At 47.1% G+C, this 22,966-nt stretch overlaps 1 protein-coding gene and 1 pseudogene across 2 annotated transcripts in view; one reads left to right on the top strand and one right to left on the bottom strand.

The window, feature by feature from the left end:
- Positions 1–3,218: 3,218 nt before the first annotated feature.
- The window catches only part of DNAH1 (dynein axonemal heavy chain 1), a gene marked incomplete at its 5' end in the record, with an annotated part of 74,225 nt that continues 54,477 nt past the window's right edge, over positions 3,219–22,966 (top strand). The window contains 7 exons of the mRNA XM_082637697.1: positions 3,219–3,557; positions 4,563–4,635; positions 6,864–7,038; positions 7,484–7,640; positions 8,573–8,705; positions 11,023–11,184; positions 11,754–12,006. Coding sequence (XP_082493823.1) covers positions 3,219–3,557; positions 4,563–4,635; positions 6,864–7,038; positions 7,484–7,640; positions 8,573–8,705; positions 11,023–11,184; positions 11,754–12,006 — 1,292 coding nt within the window. The remainder of the gene's footprint in view (positions 3,558–4,562; positions 4,636–6,863; positions 7,039–7,483; positions 7,641–8,572; positions 8,706–11,022; positions 11,185–11,753; positions 12,007–22,966) is intronic.
- On the bottom strand, positions 18,533–19,015 carry LOC309814241 (peptidyl-prolyl cis-trans isomerase A-like; annotated as a pseudogene). The gene has a single exon. The product of its transcript is annotated as a peptidyl-prolyl cis-trans isomerase A-like (transcript).

Below are 22,966 nucleotides of genomic sequence, written 5' to 3'. Positions count from 1 at the left end.
TCCTGTGGTTGATTTCTAGTTTCATGCCCTTGTGGTCAAAGAAGATGCTTGAAATACTTTCTATACTCTTAAATTTGTTGAGATTAGTTTTGTGCCCTAGTATGTGGTCAGTCCTAGAGAATGTTCCATGTGCACTTGAAAAGAATGTGTAGTCTGTTTTTTTTTTTTATGTAATGTCCTGAAAATATCAAGTCTAACTGTTCTATTGTATCATTTAGGATCTCTGTTGTCTTTTTTTTAAAAAAATTATTTATTTATTTTTTATATTTTTTGCTGCGTTGGGTCTCCGTTGCTGTGCACGGGCTTTCTCTAGTTGCAGTGAGCAGGGGCTACTCTTTGTTGCGGTGCATGGGCTTCTCATTGCAGTGGCTTCTCGTTGCAGAGCATGGGCTCTAGCTGCATGGGCTTCAGTAGTTGCAGCGTGCAGGCTCAGTAGTTGTGGCATACAGGCCTTAGAGTACATGGACTTCAGTAGTTGTGGCACGTGGACTCAGTAGTTGCGGTGCGCAGGCTTCAGTAGTTGTGTCACATGGGCTCAGTAGTTGTGTCTTGCAGGCTCTAGAGCGCAGGCTCAGTAGTTGTGGCTCATGGGCTTAGTTGCTCCGTGGCATGTGGGATCTTCCCAGACCAGGGATCGAACCCACGTCCCCTGCACTGGAAGGTGGATTCTTAACTGTTGCAACACCAGGGAAGTCCCTTCAAATACATTTTCAATCCCCTTTCTTTCTTCTCCTTCTGGAATCCCTATTATGCGTAACTTGGCACACTTTATATTATCTTATATATGTTTTTAATTTGGCTTTGTGTCTACTGTTTTTTTTGAGACTTTTTTTTTAGTTATCTATTTTATACATATTAGTATATATATATGTCAATCCCAATCTCCCAATTCATCCCATTCATTTCCATTATTCTATCTTCCAGATCACTTATTCTTTCTTCTGCATTATTTATTCTGCTATTCATTGCCTTTAGCTCAGCTTTTGTCTTGGCAAATGAATTCTCTAATTTTTCTTGGCTCCTCCTTATAGTTTCTAGTTTTCTAGTCCCTTTTTTACAGTAATCTGCATTTCTGTTGATAGCCTTTCTTAATTCCTTCAGTATTTTCATTACCTCCTTTTTAAACTCAGTGTCTGTAAGACTGAAGAGGTCTGTTTCATTGTTTATTCCTTCAGGGGAATTCTCTTGGTCTTTTAACTGGTGGTGGTTCCTCTGCTTCTTCATTTTGCTTGTATTTCTCTTACTCTGTGTGTTTAGGAGAAACAATTATCTACTATAGTCTTGGAGGGCTATTTATATGTGGGAGCATCCCTGATAGCTTGTGTGGGTTTAATATTTTTTGGCATGAGGGCTGTTTTTGGTTTGGATGCTTGCCGTCTCTTTCCTCAGGGTGTGCTGGTCGTTATCCCCTTGATAGGGGGTATGCAGATGCACAGCCCCCGTGCACACTCCTAAGAGGGTGGGGACAGACATTGGCTCCCAGTGGCGGGACCCTCATTGGTGGTGGCCGCAGCAGGCCACGTGCGCCCTGGAAGGAGGACCCTCCACCTACCCCTGGAGCTTGTGTAGGCGGTGCCCTGCCGCCACATAGTGAGCCTGGGAGAAAGAAGCTCCTATGGCGGGCCCACCCCGTCTCCTCACGGGGGCGGCCCCCAGCCTTGCCTCTCTGTCGGTCCCTCGGTTATGGCGACCATACCCTGGCCCCCTCAGACTTTCCTGACACAACCAATCCCAGTCCTCTCCCTGGTCTGACCTCCAAAGCCCAAGCCTCAGCACCCAGCCCCGGCCCCCGCCCGCCTCAGTGGATGAGCATCTCAGGCTGGGGAGTGCCAGGTGATGGCCCTGACCATCTATGCAGATCTCTCTCCACTTAGTCCTCCAAAAACCCGTTGCTTGCTGCGTTCTCCCTCAAAGCTCCCGCTCTGTCCAGGCTGATCTCCTCACCAGTGAGGGGACTTCCCAGTGTGTGGAAACCTTTCCTTTTTCACAGCTCCTTCCCAGGGGTGCAGGTCCTGTCCTGTTTCCTTTCTCTCATTTTTTCTTTTTTCTTTTGTCCTTCCCAGTTACGTGGAGATTTTCTTGCTCTTTTGGAAGTCTGAGGTCTTCTGCCAGCATTCAGTAGATATTCTGTGAGGAACATTCCACATGTAGATGTATTTTTGATGCATTTGTGGGAGGTGAGCTCTGCATCCTACTGCTCTGGCATCTTGATCTGATCTCCCTGACTGCCTTTTTTATTTTTGCACCAGCATTACACACAAACCTCTTCTTCCTCATACCCTTATCTAGTTTCTTATAGTGCTCCCCTGACCAAGGGTTGCCCCTGGTGGTGCATTTTGAGGTGACCCAAAGCAGCAGTGGCTTGGCAAGGGCTTGCTTGCCGCACAATAAAAACTCTGCAAACCCTCATCCTCGGGATATGCATGCAATCCAGTGGTGCATCTGTTGTTCCCTGTGGGGAGAAAAGAGGGTGTCAGTTTCATTAGCTGGGTTGATCCTGAGAGCCAGGGTGTGGATGAATAGCTTTCTGTTGCTGGCAGAAGTATCTGTGGGCCAACAGAGGGTCAGGATACCTCTCAGGAGGTGATTTAGTCCTCTGGCTCCTGGGGTAAGGTAAGGGAGATGGGCATGGGTAGGGAGATGGACATGGGGGATGCAGGGCATGGCCCAGTGCCCCACACTGGGAAGAGTCAGGGCAGTCCGGCAGGACTGGGTGGGGTGGGGCTGGGGTTGGGGGAATGGGGGTAAGGGTCACTGAGGCTGCAAGTGGATGAAAGTTATTTTGGAGAAAACAAAACAGGGCTCTTCATTGAGTGAGTGAACTCTGGGCCTCCCTCTTTATCTCCCCTTGTGAGAAGCCAGGCCTTGCTCTGTAACACAGGGGAGAAGGGTGGGAAAGTACAGAAGGATGTGTGGAGTTGGGGGCATCTGTAGAGTGTTCAGCCTCTGACTCTGGGGTCTCATTTGTCACACAGCTTCTAGGGAGGGCCCTGCTGTCTCCTGGCAGGACCTTCCTGGCACTCTGTGTCTGTTCAGATTAGAAGGGTACTCCCTCCCTCCGTTATCCATGCCTGGGGGCTGGGGCTTGTTGTGGGGTGGCAGACTAGGCATCCCTGTATCCTGGTGGCCCTGGGGGATGAGCAGAGGTTGGCAAGGGCCCAGTGACACCAGTATCTTCTCCTAGGAGCTCTGTCTGGGACATCACCCTGAGAAGCAGCATGGAGCAGCAGCCTAACAGAGAAGGCCACAGTCCAGGAAGGACCCCTCAGGGCCCAGAGTGCAGCAGTATTCCTGTGGGCCAAGAGTGTAGTCTGAGAGACCTGGAACATAACCTGGGGAGCATTCTTCAGGGACCAGATTCTGGGTCGGAGAAGCTTCCTCCAAGCCCTGACCCCAAGACCCCACCTTTGCCCCTGACTGCAGCCCCACCCATGCCCTCAGACTTGGGGCAGCCCCTGAAGTTGCCCCTGACGGGCACTGATAAGAAGTACCCGCTGATGAAGCAGCGTGGGTTCTACTCGGACATCCTCAGCCCTGGAAGCTTGGATAAACTTGAGGTGAGTGTGGCAGCCATACCCTACCAAGCCTGAGCCTTCCTTGAGGGTTCTTTTTGCCCTTTCTTCCTTTTATCCATCCATCCATCCACCGATCTGTCTAGCAATTTTCCACCCACTCACCCATCTGCCCATCCTTCTGCCCATCCATCTCTGTCCATTCATTCAACAATTCATTACTGAACATCTGCTATGTGACAGGCCCTGGACTAAGCCCCAGTGACAATACACCAGGATTGTCATCCATATGCCTATTGTCATGGGGCAATGGCTTTGGTGGGGAAATACTCCCTCCCCCCGGCCCCAGCTCTGGTTGGGGAGGGGGTCCTGGGACAAGGTGGTGTACTGCTGAGATTTACAAGATAGGTATGAATTTTCTGGGTAAGATAGGGGCTGGGGGGAGTGTTCCAGGCAGGGGCAACAGAAGATACAGAGCCTTGAGATCCATGACAGAGGCCATGGCCTACATGGAGGAGGAGAGTAGAAATAAGAGGAGAGAGATGGAGGGCAGGGGAAGACGGAGAAGGGATATAACTAGGGGAGAGTTCAAAGAGCCCTGTGTGTCCTGGACGGTGGTTTTAGGCAGGGGAGGGACCAATAGAGATAGGGCGAGGACCCATTGATACCCACTGTGCCAGAGGTCCCAGAGTGTCCTTGGCAGTGGAGGAATACACAGAGACACCTGCAGGCCTTACAGTACCTCTGTCTTGTGGCTCAGCCCCTGGACACACACCAGGAGTGTTCTCAGAGTGAGGAGGGGGACTGTGCACGACCAGAATGGGGTTGGGCCTGGGGTGTCCCAGGTGGCCACAGCTTGTCACCTACTGTGGCCTCTGAATGAGGAATTGTGCAAATTCCTCTACACTGATTCTTCCTCCTCCCTGTCCCTGTGCCCCTGGGATGCTCCCTGGTGGGCTTGGGGGAGACACCTGGCCTTGGGGGCCCTACCAGATCCTGCCTGTCCTTGGGATGTTTATGCTCCCTCAGGGCTATGGGGTTTGGTTTCAGGAAGTGTGTCGTGGCCCCTGCACGAACCAGGACCTCCTGCGGCAGGCCAACCTTGACAAGTTCACCCCAAGAGGTCAGTGCCCAGGGGGCTGGGTGGGTCGGTGGGTGCCTTTAGAAGCAGGGCCTCTGGCCTTAGGGAGATTGTCTCCTCTTGGCTGAGGGTTTCAATCCTCTCAACTGTGAAATGGGGATAATAAGAAACAAGGTGCTTTGCAGGGGCCCAGCTCATGGTGAGTGCTCGGTGAGGCACAGCTGCTTAATTGTGACTCTTGGCAGAGCTGTGTGTGACAAGGGCACCGTGGTGTGATGGGGCTGCTGAGGGCCAGGTCCCCAGTTCCCTCTGCCTGGCTGGGGACAGTAGGACATTGACATGTGTGTTTTCTGGAACGTGGAACGTGGGCTTGGAGGAGGTCAGGACTGTGTCTGAGTTGTTACCTGGCTCGGGCTGCAGCACCTAGAACAGGGCTTGGAGCAGGAAGGTGCCCAGTATTTCATTGCCAAAGAGGGGAAGGAGGACGCTCCTCTCAGGCTCCGTGATGAGTCTTGTAAGGTGTGGGGCAGGTCTGCATGGCGCGGACCAGTCCCCAGTGGCAGAGGGGAGGAGAGGGTGGCTCCAAGAGAGGCAGCGAGCTGGGTGGGGCCCTGAGAGGCAGTGAGGATTTGGTGGGGGGGTGCCCTTCTGGCTGGCCAGTGGACAGGACGCCCTTTCGATCAGCATGGTCCCAGCAGTCTGTCTTTCCACTGTACCCCCAGGAGAGGCCTGGCTCTGTGCTGGCACTGTCCAGATTTGTCTTCTTGAGACCCACAGTCCTCCTGGGGGCCTATGAATCCCCAAAAGTGGCACAGGAAACATCACATGTACACGCCTCTGTGCAGTGACCTGAGGACCCAGCCTATTGTGGTCAGCAGTTTCACAAGTATCTGTGGCCCAGAAAATGGTTACAAACCACAGATCAAGGGCTGCGGGGGAGCTGGGAATGGGGCTCCTGCCATCCATGGCAGGGGTTGGGGCAGGGCTGGTCAGCAGCTCTGAGGCCCCACCCAAGTGAGGAAGAGCAGCCCGGTAGGGTCACATGGTGGCGGCAGTCAGGGCTCTTGTCAGAAGGCTACGTGAAGGCCTGGGAAGCCTGCCTAGGGCTCCTGGACCAGCAGGGGCGGGGGCCGGGCTTTGCTTTCCTCACCCTGGCTCCTTCTTGGCTCCTGAGATGCAGGACCAGGCCCAGGAATTCATGATCCTGGGTGTGGAATGTGTTATGGACCCATAGGCTCAAGAGCAGGTGATTAGGGATCTGAAAACTACCCCTGGGCCGGGCCGTTTTGGTAGCGTGGGGTTCCCCGAGCACCTGACAGCTCTGGTAAGAGAGCTGACCTAGCTGCAGGTGGATGGCCTCTGCTCAGCCTCTGGAAGCTTCTGTAGAGCCCCAGTGGGTACCCCCAAGGTAGACCCTCCTCTGGTGTGACTACATCTTGACCCCAGAGACGTGAGGCCCAAGGAGGGGGTGACTAGGGCCTCCCAGGGGAGTTGTTCGGAGCCATCACTGAGCTGTCCAGAGCCCACCCAGGCCCTGGGAAAGGTGGCTCATCCCCGAAGCATTTTCCTGCACCCCCGTCCCTACCGCTATGGTCTTGGCTTGTCTGAGACTTTCCTTCCCATTTAACATCCTGAGTCCCGGGAAACTGGAATGTCACCCTATCAATGGGTCTCTCTTCACCAGCTCCCTTGCCCTCAGACCTGGAATGGAAGCCTGTCTAAGGAGGGGTGGCCATTTTGTGACTTGAGGGTCGCCTGGGGGTGAGGTGGCGGTGCCACCCACTCCTATAATATCCAGGATGTCTTGAGTCTGGAAACAGTCCCAGTGAGTGAATGGCATTCAGACCCCAAGATGCTTGGGAGGGCCTCTGGGGTAGGGATGGCAGGAACCCATCCCAGACATGCAGGGAGCTACCACTTCGCCTTCCTATCCAGCTGTAATCCTCACTGGTGGTTTGATTCAGCATCTGGCTTGAGCAAAAGCCGCTGGCACCAGGACTATGGGCAGAAAGGAGGGGAATGGTTGAGCATGCTGGCTCTGGGCAGAGCGAGCAGGACCAAAACAGACCTTCTGGAGGCCCTTGTCCTCCAGGCTCGTGATCCCTTGGGAGCCTGGTGCGCATCTGGCTTCTCACTGCCACAGGCCAGCTCTGAGCTTCCCATGCCCCAAAGCTGCATGCCTGGTACCTGCCTAGCACTGTGTTTTGGGGGTGTTGGGCCCCAGCCTGAGCCCCTGCAGCTCCTGCCCCTGCCCCTGCCCCTGCCCATAGTCAGAACATTTGAGGTTCCTGAGGACTTCGAGGAGCACCTGGAGCATCAGCACATCGGGTGTACCACCAAGCTGCTCATCCAGACTGACTTCCCGCTGCAGGCCTACGAGCCCAAGGTGCAGGTGCCCTACCTGGTGCTGCCGGGCCAGTGCCCCCGCAAGATTGAGATTGAGAGGTAGGTATGGTTGCGTGAGCAGTGGGAGGGCCTGCCCTCTGGGAGGTGGCATCCACCCACCTCAAGGGGTGAGGGACAGTAGTCAACTAGGTGATCATCCTCATGGCAGAGGTTACTAAGATGGGTCTGTGTGCAAGTGTTCAAATCTTCTAGCCCTTGGGTTTCTTAATAGGAATGAGTTGCTTTCCTTGCTGTGGAATCAGGGAGGGTGGCATTTAAGTCAACGTGGTGGAACTGACAGGCAGGATGCAAGGGCAGTTGGGGCCCAGGACACCAGCCCCAGCCACCATTCCACTTCCTGATGAGTCCCAGAAGGGCAGAGGGCCCTGGAGGGGTCACTGGGCCACACCCCTACTGCCTTGACTCCCTGGGCCCTTGCTGACCCCCATGGAGACACCTCACATGCGCCAAGCTGTCATGAGATTTCCTTGTCTCCCTCGGCCAGGAGGAAGCGGCTGTACCTGAGCCTGGACATTGAGCAGCTGCTGGCCAGCGAGGGCATTGACTCCGACAAGCTCATGCCCAGGCACCCAGACCCTCACCACCCCCAGACTATTGAGCAGGGTCATGACCCGCTCTTCCCCATCTATCTCCCACTGAAGGTGAGTCCAGCTTCCACAGAGGGCCGATGGTCAGGAGATGGGGGTGCAGGACTCCAGCGGAGGGATCAGACTCAGAAGGGGATCCCATGGCAATCACAAGCACTCACTTGTCAAACAGGACAACTGCATAGTCAGAGTGCTACCCCCACTCCTGGGGTTTCAGGCATCCTAGGCTGGGGCAGGAGGGACCCCAGGACCCCTGGGACGCTGACTCCCTGCTTCTTCCCTGGGAGCCTGGGAACCCTGTGTACATGAGCTCTGTCCCCATCCCACCCACGGGCACCAAGAAGCAGCCCAATTGGACTGTGGAGTAGTGTTCAGGCCTCCCTGACTACTGCGTCTGGTGTCACGGGGATGGGGAGACCTGTGGTGGAGGAAGGCACCATTGTAGCCCCTTTGGGTACCAATGGGGAAACTGAGTCCAGAGGAGGAAGAGGGAGCATAGCCTGCTCTGGTTTTCATCCACTTCCCTGCCCTTCCTCTCCATGGTCCTGAGTATCTCTTGCCTGGTGGTCCCTATGGGGAGACAGAGTTGCATATCACCCTACTAAAGATGGCCTTCTGACAACCTGATCTTCCATTGTTTCTGAGTCTGGGTGGGTGCTCAGGAAAATCCAAGGGCCACCGCTTCCCTTGGACCTGAGCTGAGTGATCCTGGCCAGTGGTGGGGGAGAGCCCATATCCTGTTCTGAATCCCCAGATACCCCTCTGCCTGAACCTCAGTGTGGCTTGATTGGACAGGGTTTCATAGAGTCAGACTCCACAGACCCCTGTGAGCAGCAGAGGAGGCACTCAGGCCCCTGGGCCCCAGTCTTCAGCTTCTGCATCTGGGGAGGAACCTACTCAGGCGCCCCTACCCTCTGGCATGCCCAGCCCACTTGGGTCCACCAAGGGCGAGCCGCCTGCTCCCAGCATCTGCTGTTTTCTTCCAGGTATTTGACAATGAGGAGTTTGACTGCCGGACTCCCAGTGAGTGGATCAACATGGGCTTGGAGCCAGGGTCTCAGAGCAGGAAACCTGTCCCTGGAAAAGCCCTCCTGCCCACCGATGACTTCCTGGGGCACGGTGAGCAGGGCCAGCAAGGGCAGGGGGACAGGATCTTGTCTGCACCATCCTGTCCTGGCAGCCCAGCCATAGACTCCTAGACTGCCCTGGGGCCTCAACCATGGGAGGTGGGGGCCCCACATTTTGAGGCCTCCCAGCTGGGATACAGGCCAGCGGGCTGGCCGCATAGAAGGAAATGCAGGGACCAGGGATGACATGGGTGGGTGGGCTGGGGAAGGGACAGCTGGATGGTGTCTAATGTTAAAAAAAAAAAGTCTTTGATTTATTGGCAATGAAAAATATGCAAGATTATTAGACATGTTCAAATGTGTATAAGGGGCACAATTCAAGCCTTTCCATCCCGTGCCCCAGAAACCGCATTGCTCCACCTATAACTGTGGCCTCTTGGCTTTCACCTCTGCATGGACAACACACACACTGTCACACTCACACTCACATACTTGCTTTCAAACACACGTATTCATAAGCCCACTGTCACATTCACCCACCATCCCTCACACACACACACAGATGCACTCATATGCAAATTTTCAGCACACAAACACATATGCCTACTGTCACCCATTCACAACCGCTATCACACCCACACACACATCCCCACACTGATGTTGCACAGATTTGCCAAATCTTGCCCTTGTCTGCCCTGGGGGCCGTGGAAGCTCTCTCCAGTTTGCTGCTGTCTGCCAGGCTGACCTTCCACGGTCACCACCCTGGCCTGCCACCATGGCTGGCATCACTACTCTCTATGTAGGCATCCTAGGAAGGTCTGGGTTATGAGATTGGAGGTGGCTGTCCCCATGTACAGGGCGAAGGCCTCTCTGCTCCCTGCCCAGTGTGTAGATATGCAGCTGTGGAGTGGGGAGTGGGCCCAGTGGGCCAGCGCCCAGGTGGGAGATAGGATTGTGAGAGCCATGCTGGTTTTCAGACTGCTCAGCCTCCAGGGGGCCCACAGCGAGTCCGTTGTGCAAGCTGTAAGTTTATGTTTCAGTTTAAAAACATGTAACTGCCAGAATCAATTTCTTTGTACTAGATAAGAAACCCAGAATGTTCCCTTTACTTTGGACTTAATTACAAAAATAATTTAACTCAGTTGTTCCCAGATCTCCAATTCCTGGTGATAAAACCAGAAGGTTTGGGACTGTATTAACCTTAAATGTACCAGGCAGTGGCTTCCCTGAAGTGCTTCTGCTTGCACTGCTTCATATGGGCCCTGGCCCTGGGTGGCAGCACTAATGGTGGAGCGTTTCTGCCAGACCTCTGCTTTCTGCTGGGGGCTTCTTGTGACATCTTTTCCTTTAAGCTGAGTCAAGACAAGGTCAGCATTTTCAAAAAGGAAACTAATTAGGAAGAGGAGGGAAAAGCAAAACAGAGCCAAAGCTGGTGAGGTATATCCCACAGCAGCCTCCTTTACTTATCTACCTGGCATCAGTCAGTGGGAGCATTTCTTTGGAATTCCAGCCCGAAGAAGATGCATGCACAGTATGACTTTAGGCTCTGTGAGACACACAAACAAGGTAACAAATCAGAAAGTGCCTGGGGCAAAGGTGCTATTTTAGGCAGAGATGCTTCTACAAGGAGAAGCCACTTGAGCAGGGAACAAGCCAGCATCGAGGTGACCTGGATGAAGACTGTTCCAGGCAGAGGGCACAGCCAATGCTAAGGCCCTGAGGCAGGAGCAAGCTCCAAAGTTATAGGAATAGCCAGACATCCAGTGTGGCTGGAGAGGAATGAGTGAGGGAGGCAGTGGCAAGAGGTGAGCTGGAGTAGTCAAAGGCTTTCAGCCCAGGGAGAGGGTGGGAGGCCCATCCTGGCCAAATAGCCCCTGAGGCCCACTTTGAGGCCATTGCAGGGAAGCAGTCTTCTACCCTGCCCTGCCCTGATGGGAGGAGCCCTGGGGGCTCAGCTGCCACATGCAGCCTAAGGGCTTCCCTCGGCCTTGAAGGGGTCCAGTTCAGACGTGATAAGCTCTACACCTAGATCCTCAACAGGGCTAGGCAAACAAGGACTAAGCAAACAAGCCCCTGTTTGCTTGGGGCTTTCCTGCCTCCTGTCCCAGCCCTGCTGGCCTGTGTCTCTCTCTGCCCCGATGGAGTCATACAGAGCATCAGGGCAGAGAGACCTGCCTGGTTCCCCAGAGGCAAACTCAGCTGGAAGGAAGTAGGCTCCCCACTCTGCTGCCAGAGGGTGGGGGTCAGCATGGTGGGAGAGAGGCCAGACTAGTGACCACTGAGACCTTTCCTAGCACCCACTGCCCACATGCAGGGGCCTTTTCCCACCCCATGGCAGGGAGCACTAGTGGGCTCCCCTCCTGTTTCAGAGGACCCCAAGAGTCAGAAGCTGACGTACAAATGGTGCGATGTTGGCGTCCTGGACTATGACAAGGAGAAGAAGCTGTACCTAGTGCACAAGACGAATGAGGATGGTTTGGTGCGAGATGAGATGGGGAAGCCCATCCTGAATGGAGGGGTAACGGCTGAAGGTACGAGGTCTCTGCCCCTGCCTCAGGCAGACCCCCAGCTCAGGCCCGGCCTGGCCTGTGACTGAGGCCAACCCTTGCCCAGGGTATAGCCAGCTCGGGTCTGAATGCCCCCTTGCTCTGTTGTCCTGGGGCTGTCTGTCCCCCAACCAGTGAGAACCAGAGGACACATCACTCAGAGACCCCAGGAAGGGCAATTGGCCATTATTTGATATGCCAGCTCTCAGCAGCTGGCAGTGCTTCTTTCAATGTCATCTTGAGAAGGAGCCTGAGGCCCAGCAACTAGTGATGTCTGCCCTGGGTGTGGCATCAGGAATGGGCACTTGAATAGCCACCACTGTGTAACTCCTTGTCTGTACACAGCTTTTTACAGTTTACAAAGCACTTTCACATCCATCCATGACAACCTGTGACGTGGGCAGTTCAGGGAGTGTTGTCATACCCATTTCACAGATGTGATGGGGTCACTTGCTCAGAGACACCATGCATCAGTGGCAGAGCCAGGCTGGAATCCAGTGCTCCTGCCCAGAGGGCCCCACTGCATGTTCCTTTCTCCCTCCACCCGACCCCAGGAAGGCCACCCCTCCTGATCTGCCAGTATTGGGTGCCAAGGATCCAGCTTCTCTTCTGTGCTGAGGACCCACGTGTGTTCACACAACGTGTGGTCCAGGCCAACGCCCTGCGCAAGAACACGGAGGCGCTGCTGCTATACAACCTGTATGTGGACTGTATGCCTTCTGAGGGCCAGCGGCTCATCAATGAGCAGAGCCTGAACAAGATCAAGCAGTGGGCCATGAGCACACCTCGGATGCACAAAGGGCCCTCGTGAGTACCCCCCCCCCAGACCCTTTCCCACACCAGAGCAGCACCTCCTCCAGGGAGCTGTCCAGTGGGGAAGTAGTGCTGCCCAGTAGGGGAGGGGGGATGCTCCCTCCATGCTCATCTGTTTGGGGCTGTCTTGCTCACTGCATTATGGATTTCTTGGGCCCCAAACAATTTCTTGTTCATTTCCAGATCTCTCATTATCAGTATGGACTCATGGATTCTTAATTTTATTCCAAGGGTTATAAACTGTTACTACCATTTTTAATTTTGATGCTCAAATTGTCCCAGCTTTGGCCAGTGGGAGCCTCTTCAGGCTGATTCCTGTGTCCGTTTGATATGTTCTTATTGTTCATTGAGTATGCTTTTACTTTCTGGCACAGCAAAAAGTTCCAGCCTCATCTTACTTTCCCAGACCCAGCCCTGAAATTAGCTGTTTCCCCAAGGATCCCCGGTTCCTCTTGGTAGGGAATGGTATTTAGAAGCTGAGATTTTTTTTTTTGCGGTAAGCGGGCCTCTCACTGTTGTGGCCTCTCCCATTGCGGGCACAGGCTCTGGACGCACAGGCTCAGCGGCCATGGCTCACGGGCCCAGCCGCTCCGCGGCATGTGGGATCTTCCCGGACCAGGGCACGAACCCGCGTCCTCTGCATCGACAGGCGGACTCTCAACCACTGCGCCACCAGGGAAGCCCCCTAGAAGCTAAGATTTTGACATTAAGATGTGCCTATTGCTACTGGGAAATCAATACTTTGAGGTCCTTAGAGCAGACAGATCTAAGATATATATATATTATTTATTTATTTTATATCATATCATATATTCTTTAAACTTCTTTTAAAATTTATTTTTGACTGCGTTGGGTCTTTGCTGCTGTGCGCAGGCTTTCTCTAGTTGTGGCTAGCGGGGGCTACTCTTCATTGCGGAGCACAGGCTCTAGGCACACAGGCTTCAGTAGTTGCGGCACATGGACTTAGTCGTTGTGGCTTGTGGGCCATAGAGAGCAGGCTCAGTAGTTGTGGCGCACAGGCTTAGTTGCTCTGCTGTATGTGGGATTTTCCTGGACCAGGGCTTGAACGCCTGTCCCCGGCATTGGCAGGAGGATTCTTAACCACTGCACCACCAGGGAAGCCCCTCATACCATATATTCTTATATTACATTATGTTACATATAACCTCCATGCACATGTCTTTATCTATCTATTATATATCTATCTGTTAAAAAACATGAGTTCATACTGATACCTTCATATTGACTTCAAGCCACAGGGCTCATTCTCACTTGTACATATTTGTTACTTCTTTTTCTAAAAGAAAATTGGCTTTTATTCCTCATAGTATATTTGCTTATGTGCTCAGTCCTGGAATACACAGAAAGTAGTTTCAATTGCTAATCCATACCTTTGGAGGAAAAACTCTACTAAGTAATCTTTGATATTTGTTTAGTTTTCTTTTTCTCTTTAAAAAGAGAGTGGGAAAAATAAATAAATAAAAATAAAAAGAGAGTGGGGGGCTTCCCTGGTGGCGCAGTGGTTGAGAGTCTGCCTGCCGATGCAGGGGACATGGGTTCGTGTCCCGGTCCGAGAAGATCCCACATGCCGCGGAGCGGCTAGGCCCATGAGCCATGGCCACTGAGCCTGAGTGTCCGGAGCCTGTGCTCTGCAATGGGAGAGACCACAACAGTGAGAGGCCCGCTTACCGCAAAAAAAAAAAAAAAAAAGAGAGGGTGTATATAGTCCAAATACTGTGTTCAAAAGTAACTTGGTTTAGTTCTTCTCACCCCGCTCAGTGGGATATATTCATTTGATGAACTATAACTTGGTACATTTGTTTTATAAATATAAATAAATATATGTGTATATATATATAGAAAATACATGTAAAATATACATATAATATGTGTATTATATTGTAATATATACATATATATTGTTATATATTACATTATATATAATATGTATGTATAAAATTTAGAGAGAATATATATACATATGTAAATATTTCTTTTTTTTTTTAAATTTTTTGCCTTATAACAAATTTAATCAGTTATACATATACATATGTTTCCATATCCCCTCCCTTTTGCGTCTCCCTCCCACCCTCCCTATCCCACCCCTCCAGGCGGTCACAAAGCACCAAGCTGATCTCCCTGTGCTATGCGGCTGCTTCCCACTAGCTATCTACCTTACGTTTGGTAGTGTATATATGTCCATGCCGCTCTTTCACTTTGTCACAGCTTACCCTTCCCCCTCCCCATATCCTCAAGTCCATTCTCTAGTAGGTCTGTGTCTTTATTCCTGTCTTACCCCTATGTTTTTTTTTTTTTTTTTTTTTTTTTTTTTTTTTTTTCGGTATGCGGGCCTCTCACTGTTGTGGCCTCCCCCGTTGCGGAGCACAGGCTCCGGATGCGCAGGCCCAGCGGCCATGGCTCACGGGCCCAGCCGCTCCGCGGCATATGGGATCCTCCCAGACCGGGGCACGAACCCGTATCCCCTGCATCGGCAGGCGGACTCTCAACCACTGCGCCACCAGGGAGGCCCACCCCTATGTTCTTCATGACATTTTTTTTTCTTAAATTCCATATATATGTGTTAGCATACAGTATTTGTCTTTCTCTTTCTGACTTACTTCACTCTGTATGACAGACTCTAGGTCTATCCACCTCATTACAAATAGCTCAATTTCATTTCTTTTTATGGCTGAGTAATATTCCATTGTATATATGTGCCACATCTTCTTCATCCATTCATCCGATGATGGACACTTAGGTTGTTTCCATCTCTGGGCTATTGTAAATAGGGCTGCTATGAACATTTTGGTACATGTCTCTTTTTGAATTATGGTTTTCTCGGGGTATATGCCCAGTAGTGGGATTGCTGGGTCATATGGTAGTTCTATTTGTAGTTTTTTAAGGAACCTCCATACCGTTCTCCATAACGGCTGTACCAATTCACATTCCCACCAGCAGTGCAAGAGTGTTCCCTTTTTTCCACACCCTCTCCAGCATTTATTGTGTCTAGATTTTTTGATGATGGCCATTCTGACTGGTGTGAGATGATATCTCATTGTAGTTTTGATTTGCATTTCTCTAATGAGTAAAGATGTTGAGCATCCTTTCATGTGTTTGTTGGCAGTCTGTATATCTTCTGTGGAGAAATGTCTATTTAGGTCTTCTGCCCATTTTTGGATTGGGTTGTTTGTTTTTTTGTTATTGAGCTGCATGAGCTGCTTATAAATTTTGGAGATTAATCCTTTTACATTATATATAATATGTATGTATAAAATTTAGAGAGAATATATATACATATGTAAATATTTCTTTATATATATAATATATACACACATATATAAAACATACTCACTCATATATGTTACTCAAAAAGTTATACTCAGAGATTTGTCCCTCTTCACTCTCATTCATTCTATCCTATCCACATCTCCCATCTTTTCCACTCTGTTCCCACTCATAGGTAACCAATATAACTAGTTTCTGGTTTATTTTTTCTGTATTTCTTTTTGCACAAATGATATTTTCATGTATATTTTCTTATCCCCCTTCGTACATGCAGAGTAGTACACTATAGATATTCTTTTTATTTTGCCTTTTTCATTTACAATACATCCTGGGAATCAATCCTTATCAGTTCATTGAGTCTTCCTTCATTCTTTTTTATAGCTGCATAGTAATCTGTTGTGTGGATGTACCATGTATCATGGTTTATTCAACCATTCTCTAATACATAGGCATTTAGGAAATTTCCAGTATTTTGCAATTACAGACAATGCTACAATGAATAACCCTGTGCACTTGTAATATTCATACTGATGGAGGTATAGCTTTATATAGTGTACGTTCTGAGAAGTGGAATTGCAAGGTCAAAAGATAAGTACTCACTGTACTTTTGTTAGGTATCACCACATTTTCCTCCATAAGGATTTTGCATGCCCACCAGCAATGTGTGAGAGTGCCTGTTTCCCCACCCCCTTGCCAAGAGTGCGTTGTTATACAATTTAATTTTTTGCCAGTCTGGGAGGTAAGTCTGTAAGTATTATAAGTGAGGCTGAATGTCTTTTCAATCTTTTCATACAATTAAGGACAATTTTTATATCTTTTATATCTTTCTGTGACCTGTCCATATTTTTTGCCCATGTTTTTCTCTTAGGTTTTTGAGGTATTTTCCCTCTAATGTTATGAGTTCTTTATATATTAAGGATATTGGTTCTTTAAAAAAATAATTAATTAATTAATTAATTAATTTTTGGCCGCGTTGGGTCTTCGTTACTGCCCGTGGGCTTTCTCTAGTTGTGGCGAGCGGGGTCTACTCTTCGTTGCAGTATGCGGGCTTCTCACTGTGGTGGCTTCTCTTGTTGTGGGACACGGGCTCTAGGTGCATGAGCTTCAGTAGTTGTGGCACGTGGGATCAGTGGCTCATGGGCCCTAGAGCACAGGCTCAGTAGTTGTGGCGCACAGGCTTAGTTGCTCTGCGGCATGTGGGATCTTCCCAGACCAGAGATTGAACCATGTTCCTTGCATTGGCAGGTAGATTCTTAACCACTGCACCACCAGGGAAGTCCCAAGGATATTGGTTCATTATCTGTGATGTATGTTGTAAATATTTTCTACTGGTTTGTCGGTTGTATATTGACTTTGCTTATAGTAATCTTTGCAATATAACTTTAAAAATATGTAAACAGTTTTATTAATCATTTCTTCTATTGCATCTGGATTTTGAGTCATAGTTAGAAAGTCCTTCCCTATATTGAGGTTTTCTTCTAGAACTTGTATGGTTTCATGTTTTTGCCTTTTATATCCTTGATTCATCCTTATGTATGGTGTGTGGTATGGATCCAATTTTATCTTTTTCCAAATGGCTAACTAACATTTATTAAATGGTTTATTATTACCCATCAGCATTTATTGAAACCTCCGCCTATGACACAGTGATTTGAGAGGCCACCTTTATCATACACTAATTTCTATGTGTACTTGGGTCTATTTCCAGAGTTTCTGTTCTGTTCCATTGTTCTGTTTGTCCATTTATGCACTCATACTACAGTTTTTTTTTTCTATAATTTTTTTAATAGATTTATTTATTTTTATTCATTTATTTTTGGCTGCGTTGGGTCTTCATTGCCGCACGTGGGCTTTCTCTAGTTGCAGTGAGTGGGGGCTACTCTGTTGCGGTGCGCGTGCTTCTCATTGCAGTGGCTTCTCTTGTGGAGCACGGGCTCTAGGCACACGGGCTTCAGTAGTTGTGGTGCACTGGCTTAGTTGCTCTGTAGCATGTGAGATCTTCCCAGACCAGGGATTGAACCCGTGTTGCCTGCATTGGCAGACGGATTCTTAACCACTGCGCCACCAGGGAAGTCCTTGTACTACAGTTTTTATTTATTTGTTTGTTTGTTTGTTTATTTTTGGCTGCACACGGGCTTTCTCTAGTTGCGGTGAGCGGGGGCTACTCTTCATTACAGTGTGAGGGCTTCTCATTGCGGTGGCTTCTCTTGTTGTGGAGCACAGGCTCTAGGCACGCAGGCTTCAGTACTGTAGTATGTGGGCTCAGTAGTTGTGGTGCATGGGCTCTAGAGCGCAGGCTCAGTAGTTGTGGTGCATGGGCTTAGTTGCTCCGCGGTATGTGGGATCTTCCTGGACCAGGGCTCGAACTCGTGTCCCCTGCATTGGCAGGCGGATTCTTAACCACTGCACCACCAGGGAAGTCCCACTACAGTTTTAATTATAGATATTTTACAGTATGTTTTAATGTCTTGTAGGGCCATTATGTATATGGTAAAATATACATAATATAAAATTCACCATTTTAACTATTTCTAAGTGTACAGCTCAGTGGCATTAAGTACATCCATGTTGTTGTCCAGTCATCACTACCATCTATCCACAGAATGTTCATCATCCCAAAGTGAAACTTTGTACCGATTAAACTATAAGACCCCATTCCCCTCTCCCCCAGCTCCTGGCAACCACCATTCTATTGTACTTTCTGAATTTGACTACCCTAAGTACCTCATATGAGTAGAATCATATATACTTATCCTTTTGCGAATCCTTCCTTCACTTAGCATAATGTCTTTCAGTATCATCCATGCTGTAGCATGTGTCAGAATTCCCTTCCTTTTTAAGGCTGAATAATATTCCATTGTATATATATACCACATTTTGTTTATCCATTCATCCGTTGATAGACACTTGATTGCTCCCATCTTTTGGCTATTATGAATAATGCTGCTGTGAACATGGGTATACAAAGATAACTTCATGTCCCTGCTTTCTGTTCTTTTGGGGATAAACCCAGAAGTAGAATTACTAGATCATATGGTAATTCTATTTGTTGTTGTTTAGTTTTTGTTTCATAATCATAAACTTAACTCTGTAATCCAGCTAGACTTGGAAGGGGATAAGGAAAACTTGGAACCCAGAAAACTGCAGTGAGAGCACAAAGATTATAGGCTATTATGAGCAAATGAGAGAAGGAATGGTCTGGTAGTTAAGATACAGTGCAAGTCAAATTTATTAGTTATCCACAGTCAGAAATGGTGAGCTTCTTGCTGGTCTTGCCGAACCTGGACCCAAAGCACTCCATGGTTTTCACAATATTCATGCCCTCTTTCACCTTGCCAAAGACCACGTGCTTGCCACCCAACCACCCATTCTTGGTATTGTAGATGAAAAACTGGGAACCATTTATGTGGGTCCAGAATTTGCTATGTACAAGATGTGAAGACCCATATGCTTCAGAGTGATGCTTATTATCAAATTTCTCCTTGTAGATAACTTGCTGCCAGTGCCATTATGGCACGTGAAGTCATCACCCTGGTACATAAACCCTGGAATAGTTCTGTGAAAGTAGGGACCTTTATAACCAAATCCTTTCTCCTCAGTGCTCAGAACACTCAAGTTTTCTGCTGTCTATGGAACTTTGTCAGCAAACAGCTCAAATGAGACATGGCCCAAGGCCACATCAACAGCGAATGTCAAAGAACACTGTGGGGTTGACCATCGTGGGGTAGTGCAGAGTGGCTTTGGGTGGCATCAGTGGTGTCGGCAAAGCCCTATTTTTAATTTTTTGAGAAACCACCAACATGTTTTCCATAGCAACTGCACCATTTTACATTCCTAGCAGCAGGGCACAAGGGTTCAAATTTCTCCATATCCTCACTGACACTTACTATTTTCTGTTTTTTTTTTTCCTTAGAGTAACCATCCTAAAGGATGTGAAGTGGTATCTCCTTGTGATTTTTATTTGCATTTTCCTAATGATTAGTGATGTTAAGCACTTCTTTTCATGTGCTTATTGGCTATTTGTATATTCTTCTTTGGAGAAATGTGTATTCAAATTCTTTTGCCTATATTCAAATCTAGTTTTATTTATTTAGGTTAGTTAGTTAGTTAGTTAATTAGTTAGTTATGGCTGTGTCGGGTCTTAGTTTTGGCACGTGGGATCTTTCGTTGCAGCACATGGGCTTCTCTTTAGTTGTGGCACACAGCCTCTCTAGTTGTGGTGCATGGGCTTAGTTGCCCTGTGGCATGTGGGATCTTAGTTCCCTGACCAGGGATCTAACCCGTGTCCCCTGCTTTGGAAGGTGGATTCTTAAGCACTGGACCACCAGGGAAGTCCCCAGTTGTTTTCTTCTTGTCGCGTTTTAGTTCTTTATATACTCTGGATATTAATCCCTTATCAGATATGTGATTTGAAGATTTTTTCTCCCATTCCATGGGTTGCCTTTTTATTCTGTTGATAGTGTCCTTTGTGTAACTAGGACACAAAGGTTTTCATTTTGGTGAAGTCCAATTTGTCTATTTTTCCTTATTGCTTGTGACTTTGTGTCATGTATAAGAAATCATTACCAAATCCAATGTCGTGAAGCTTTCTTCCATGTGTTCGTTTAAGAATTTTACAGTGTTAGATTTTATGTTCAGATCTTTGATCCATTTTGAGTTAAATTTTGCATATGGTCTTAGGTAAGGGTCCAAGTTCATTCTTTTGCATGTGAATATGCAGTTTTCCCAGGACAATGTGTTGAAAAGGCTGTCTTTTTCCCCATTGAATGATGTTGGCACCCTTGTTGAAAATCATTTGACTATATATATATGAGGGTTTATTTCTGGGCTGTCTTTTCTATTCCATTGGTCTCTCAGTCTGTCTTTATTCTAGTACCACATATTTTGATTACTGTAGGTTTGTAATTAGTTTTGAAATTGAAAAGTGTGAGTCTTCCCACTTTGTTCTTTTTCAAGTTTGTTTTGGCTATTTGGGGGTCCCTTGAGATTCCATATGAATTTTAGGATGAATTTTTCTCTTTCTGCAAAAAAATTTGTTGGGATTTTGATAGGGACTTTGCACGCTTATTTCCTCATGTGAGCTTTAGTATCAACTTGTCTAGCTGTATTTTTAAAACGCTTGGTATTTTTATTGTGATAGCATTATATTTTTAAATTACCTTAGGTATAGCTGACATCTTTGGGATCCTGAATTGTACTATCCAAGAACAAGGAATGTTTGTCCATTTGTTCAGGCCTACTTCTGTGTCTTTCAGTAGTGCTTTAAAGATTTTTTCATATAGGTTTTGTATATTTCTAAGTATTTTATCTTCTTTGTTGCTATTATAAATGGGCTTTCTCTACTCTTACGTCTACTGATTGATTTCTTTATGCCAATTTACATCCTGTTACCTTCCTGAAATCATTTAATGTTTGAGTTTATCATTGATTCTCTGGGACTTTCTAAGTGCACACTATCTGTAAATAGAGATAGTTTTACTCATTATTTTCCAGTTCTTATTCCTCTAATTACTTTCTCTTGTCTAATTACATTTTCTAATACCTCCAGTAGAATATTGAATAGTAGTGGAGACAGTAGGCATCATTATCTTGTTCCTAATATTAGTGGAAATACCTCTAGTGTTTCTCCCTTAAGAAAAATGCTAGCTTTAGGGTTTTGTTTATTTAATAATGTAGCTGTTGATTTCTATTTTCTTAAATTTTTTTTTTGTCACAGGCTATTTAAGTACCCATGGAGATAATCATATGTTTGTCTCCTTAGATCTATTCACATGGTGAATTATATTAATTGATTTCCTAATACTGAGACAACATTGCAATCCTTTAATAAATCCCACTTAGCCATGGTGTATCATTTTTTTTAAACATTTTTATTGGAGTATAATTGCTTTGCATTGGTGTGTTAGTTTCTGTTTTATAACAAAGTGAATCAGTTAGGGGCTTCCCTGGTGGCGCAGTGGTTGAGAGTCCGCCTGCCGATGGCAGGGGACACGGGTTTGTGCCCCGGTCCGGGAGGATCCCACATGCCGCGGAGCAGCTGGGCCCGTGAGCCATGGCCGCTGAGCCTGCGCGTCCGGAGCCTATGCTCCGCAACGGGAGAGGCCACAACAGTGAGAGGCCCGCGTACCGCAAAAAAAAAAAAAAAGAATCAGTTATACATATACATATGTTCCCATATCTTGCGTCTCCCTCCCTCCCACCCTCCCTATCCCATCCCTCTTGTGTATCATTTTTAATGTGGTATTAGATTTTGTCCATTAATATGCTATTTAGAACTTTATCATTGATATGTGATATTGGCTTGCAATTTTTTTTTGTACTTCTTTATACAGATTTGAAGCAAAGTTATACTTGCTTCATATAAAGAATTGTGACATTTTCCATCTTTTTCAGTACTCTGGAACAATTTATGTTGCATTGGGGCTGTGTGGTCATTCTTTTGTAAAACCATTTGGACATGGGGCTTTTCTAGTTTTTCTATAACTTTATTTTTCTACAGATATTTGATCTATTTAAGCTTTCTTTTTTCTAATGGAGTCAATTTTGGTATACTTTGTTTCTCTAGAAAATTATCCATGTTACCTAGTTTTAAAAATATATTTGCATAGACAACTCTTGTTGTCTTGCTTTGTATGTTGCTTTTGAGACATCTGATGTCAAAGTCCCCTTCTCTTGTAAGTTGTTTGTTTTTTTTTTTTTCTTGGAGACCTTGGAGATTTTTTTTCTTTTCATCTTTAAAGCCTAATCATTTTACTAGGGTATGTCCTAGAGTTGATCATTCTGATATTTTTTTCGCAAGTACACAATGGGCCTTTTAAATGTATAAATTCAGATATTCTTTTATTTCTGGAAAATATTCTTGAATTGTAGTTTTAAATATTAGTTCTGTTCCATTGTTTTGTTTCTCTTCATCAGAGACTCCATACTATCTATCTATCCATTTATCTATCTGTTGTGTTGCTTCTTCTTTGTCTGTTTCTAATTCAACTACTTTCTGATCCTTTTCTGTTCTTTCTTTTTCTCATTTTCATTCTCTTGGTTTTATTCGTGACTTTCTTAAATGTATTTTATTACCTTTTTAATTTGACTGTATTATTCCATGGCCAACTTGTAATTTAGCTTTCCTTCATAAGATAATTTAGTTTCTTCCATTTTTCCCGAGTCCAATTAAATATCGTTTCTTTTCTTCCTGTTATTTGCCTATTTCTATGCTTTATTTTTCATATGCCCAAATACTTGTTTGAAGAGATTTACTTTAGTTTGAGGTGTTGTGTTAGTTTTCTTCTGTTTTGTCTTTTTTTTGCGGGGTGTGTGAGAATTTTCATCAATTAAGGTGTTTTCTTTCTTTTTCTTATAGTAGCTTTATATAAATGTAGTCTTTCACCTACTCATTTCATTGATTTGTAAAGATTTACAAGATTTCTAGTCCCAGGGCGCCCTCCTCTGTTAGTATAGCAAACTGTTTTTTTGTTTTTTTTTTTAAATAAATGGCCATGTAGGGGGGCAGGTGTTGGGGGGAAGGGTCATGTGTCTTCCAAATTTTTTGTTCTCTCTTGCAGGACTCTAATTTTTTTTTTTTTTTTTTTTTCTTTTTGCGGTATGCGGGCCTCTCACTGTTGTGGCCTCTCCCGTTGCGGAGCACAGGCTCCGGATGCGCAGGCCCAGCGGC

The sequence above is a fragment of the Mesoplodon mirus genome (genome assembly GCF_964341445.2).
Source record: "Mesoplodon mirus genome assembly, chromosome: 12".
NCBI lineage: Eukaryota > Metazoa > Chordata > Mammalia > Artiodactyla > Ziphiidae > Mesoplodon > Mesoplodon mirus.
Note: the sequence above shows the minus strand (reverse complement) of the source record. Positions and strands in the feature narration are given on the sequence as shown.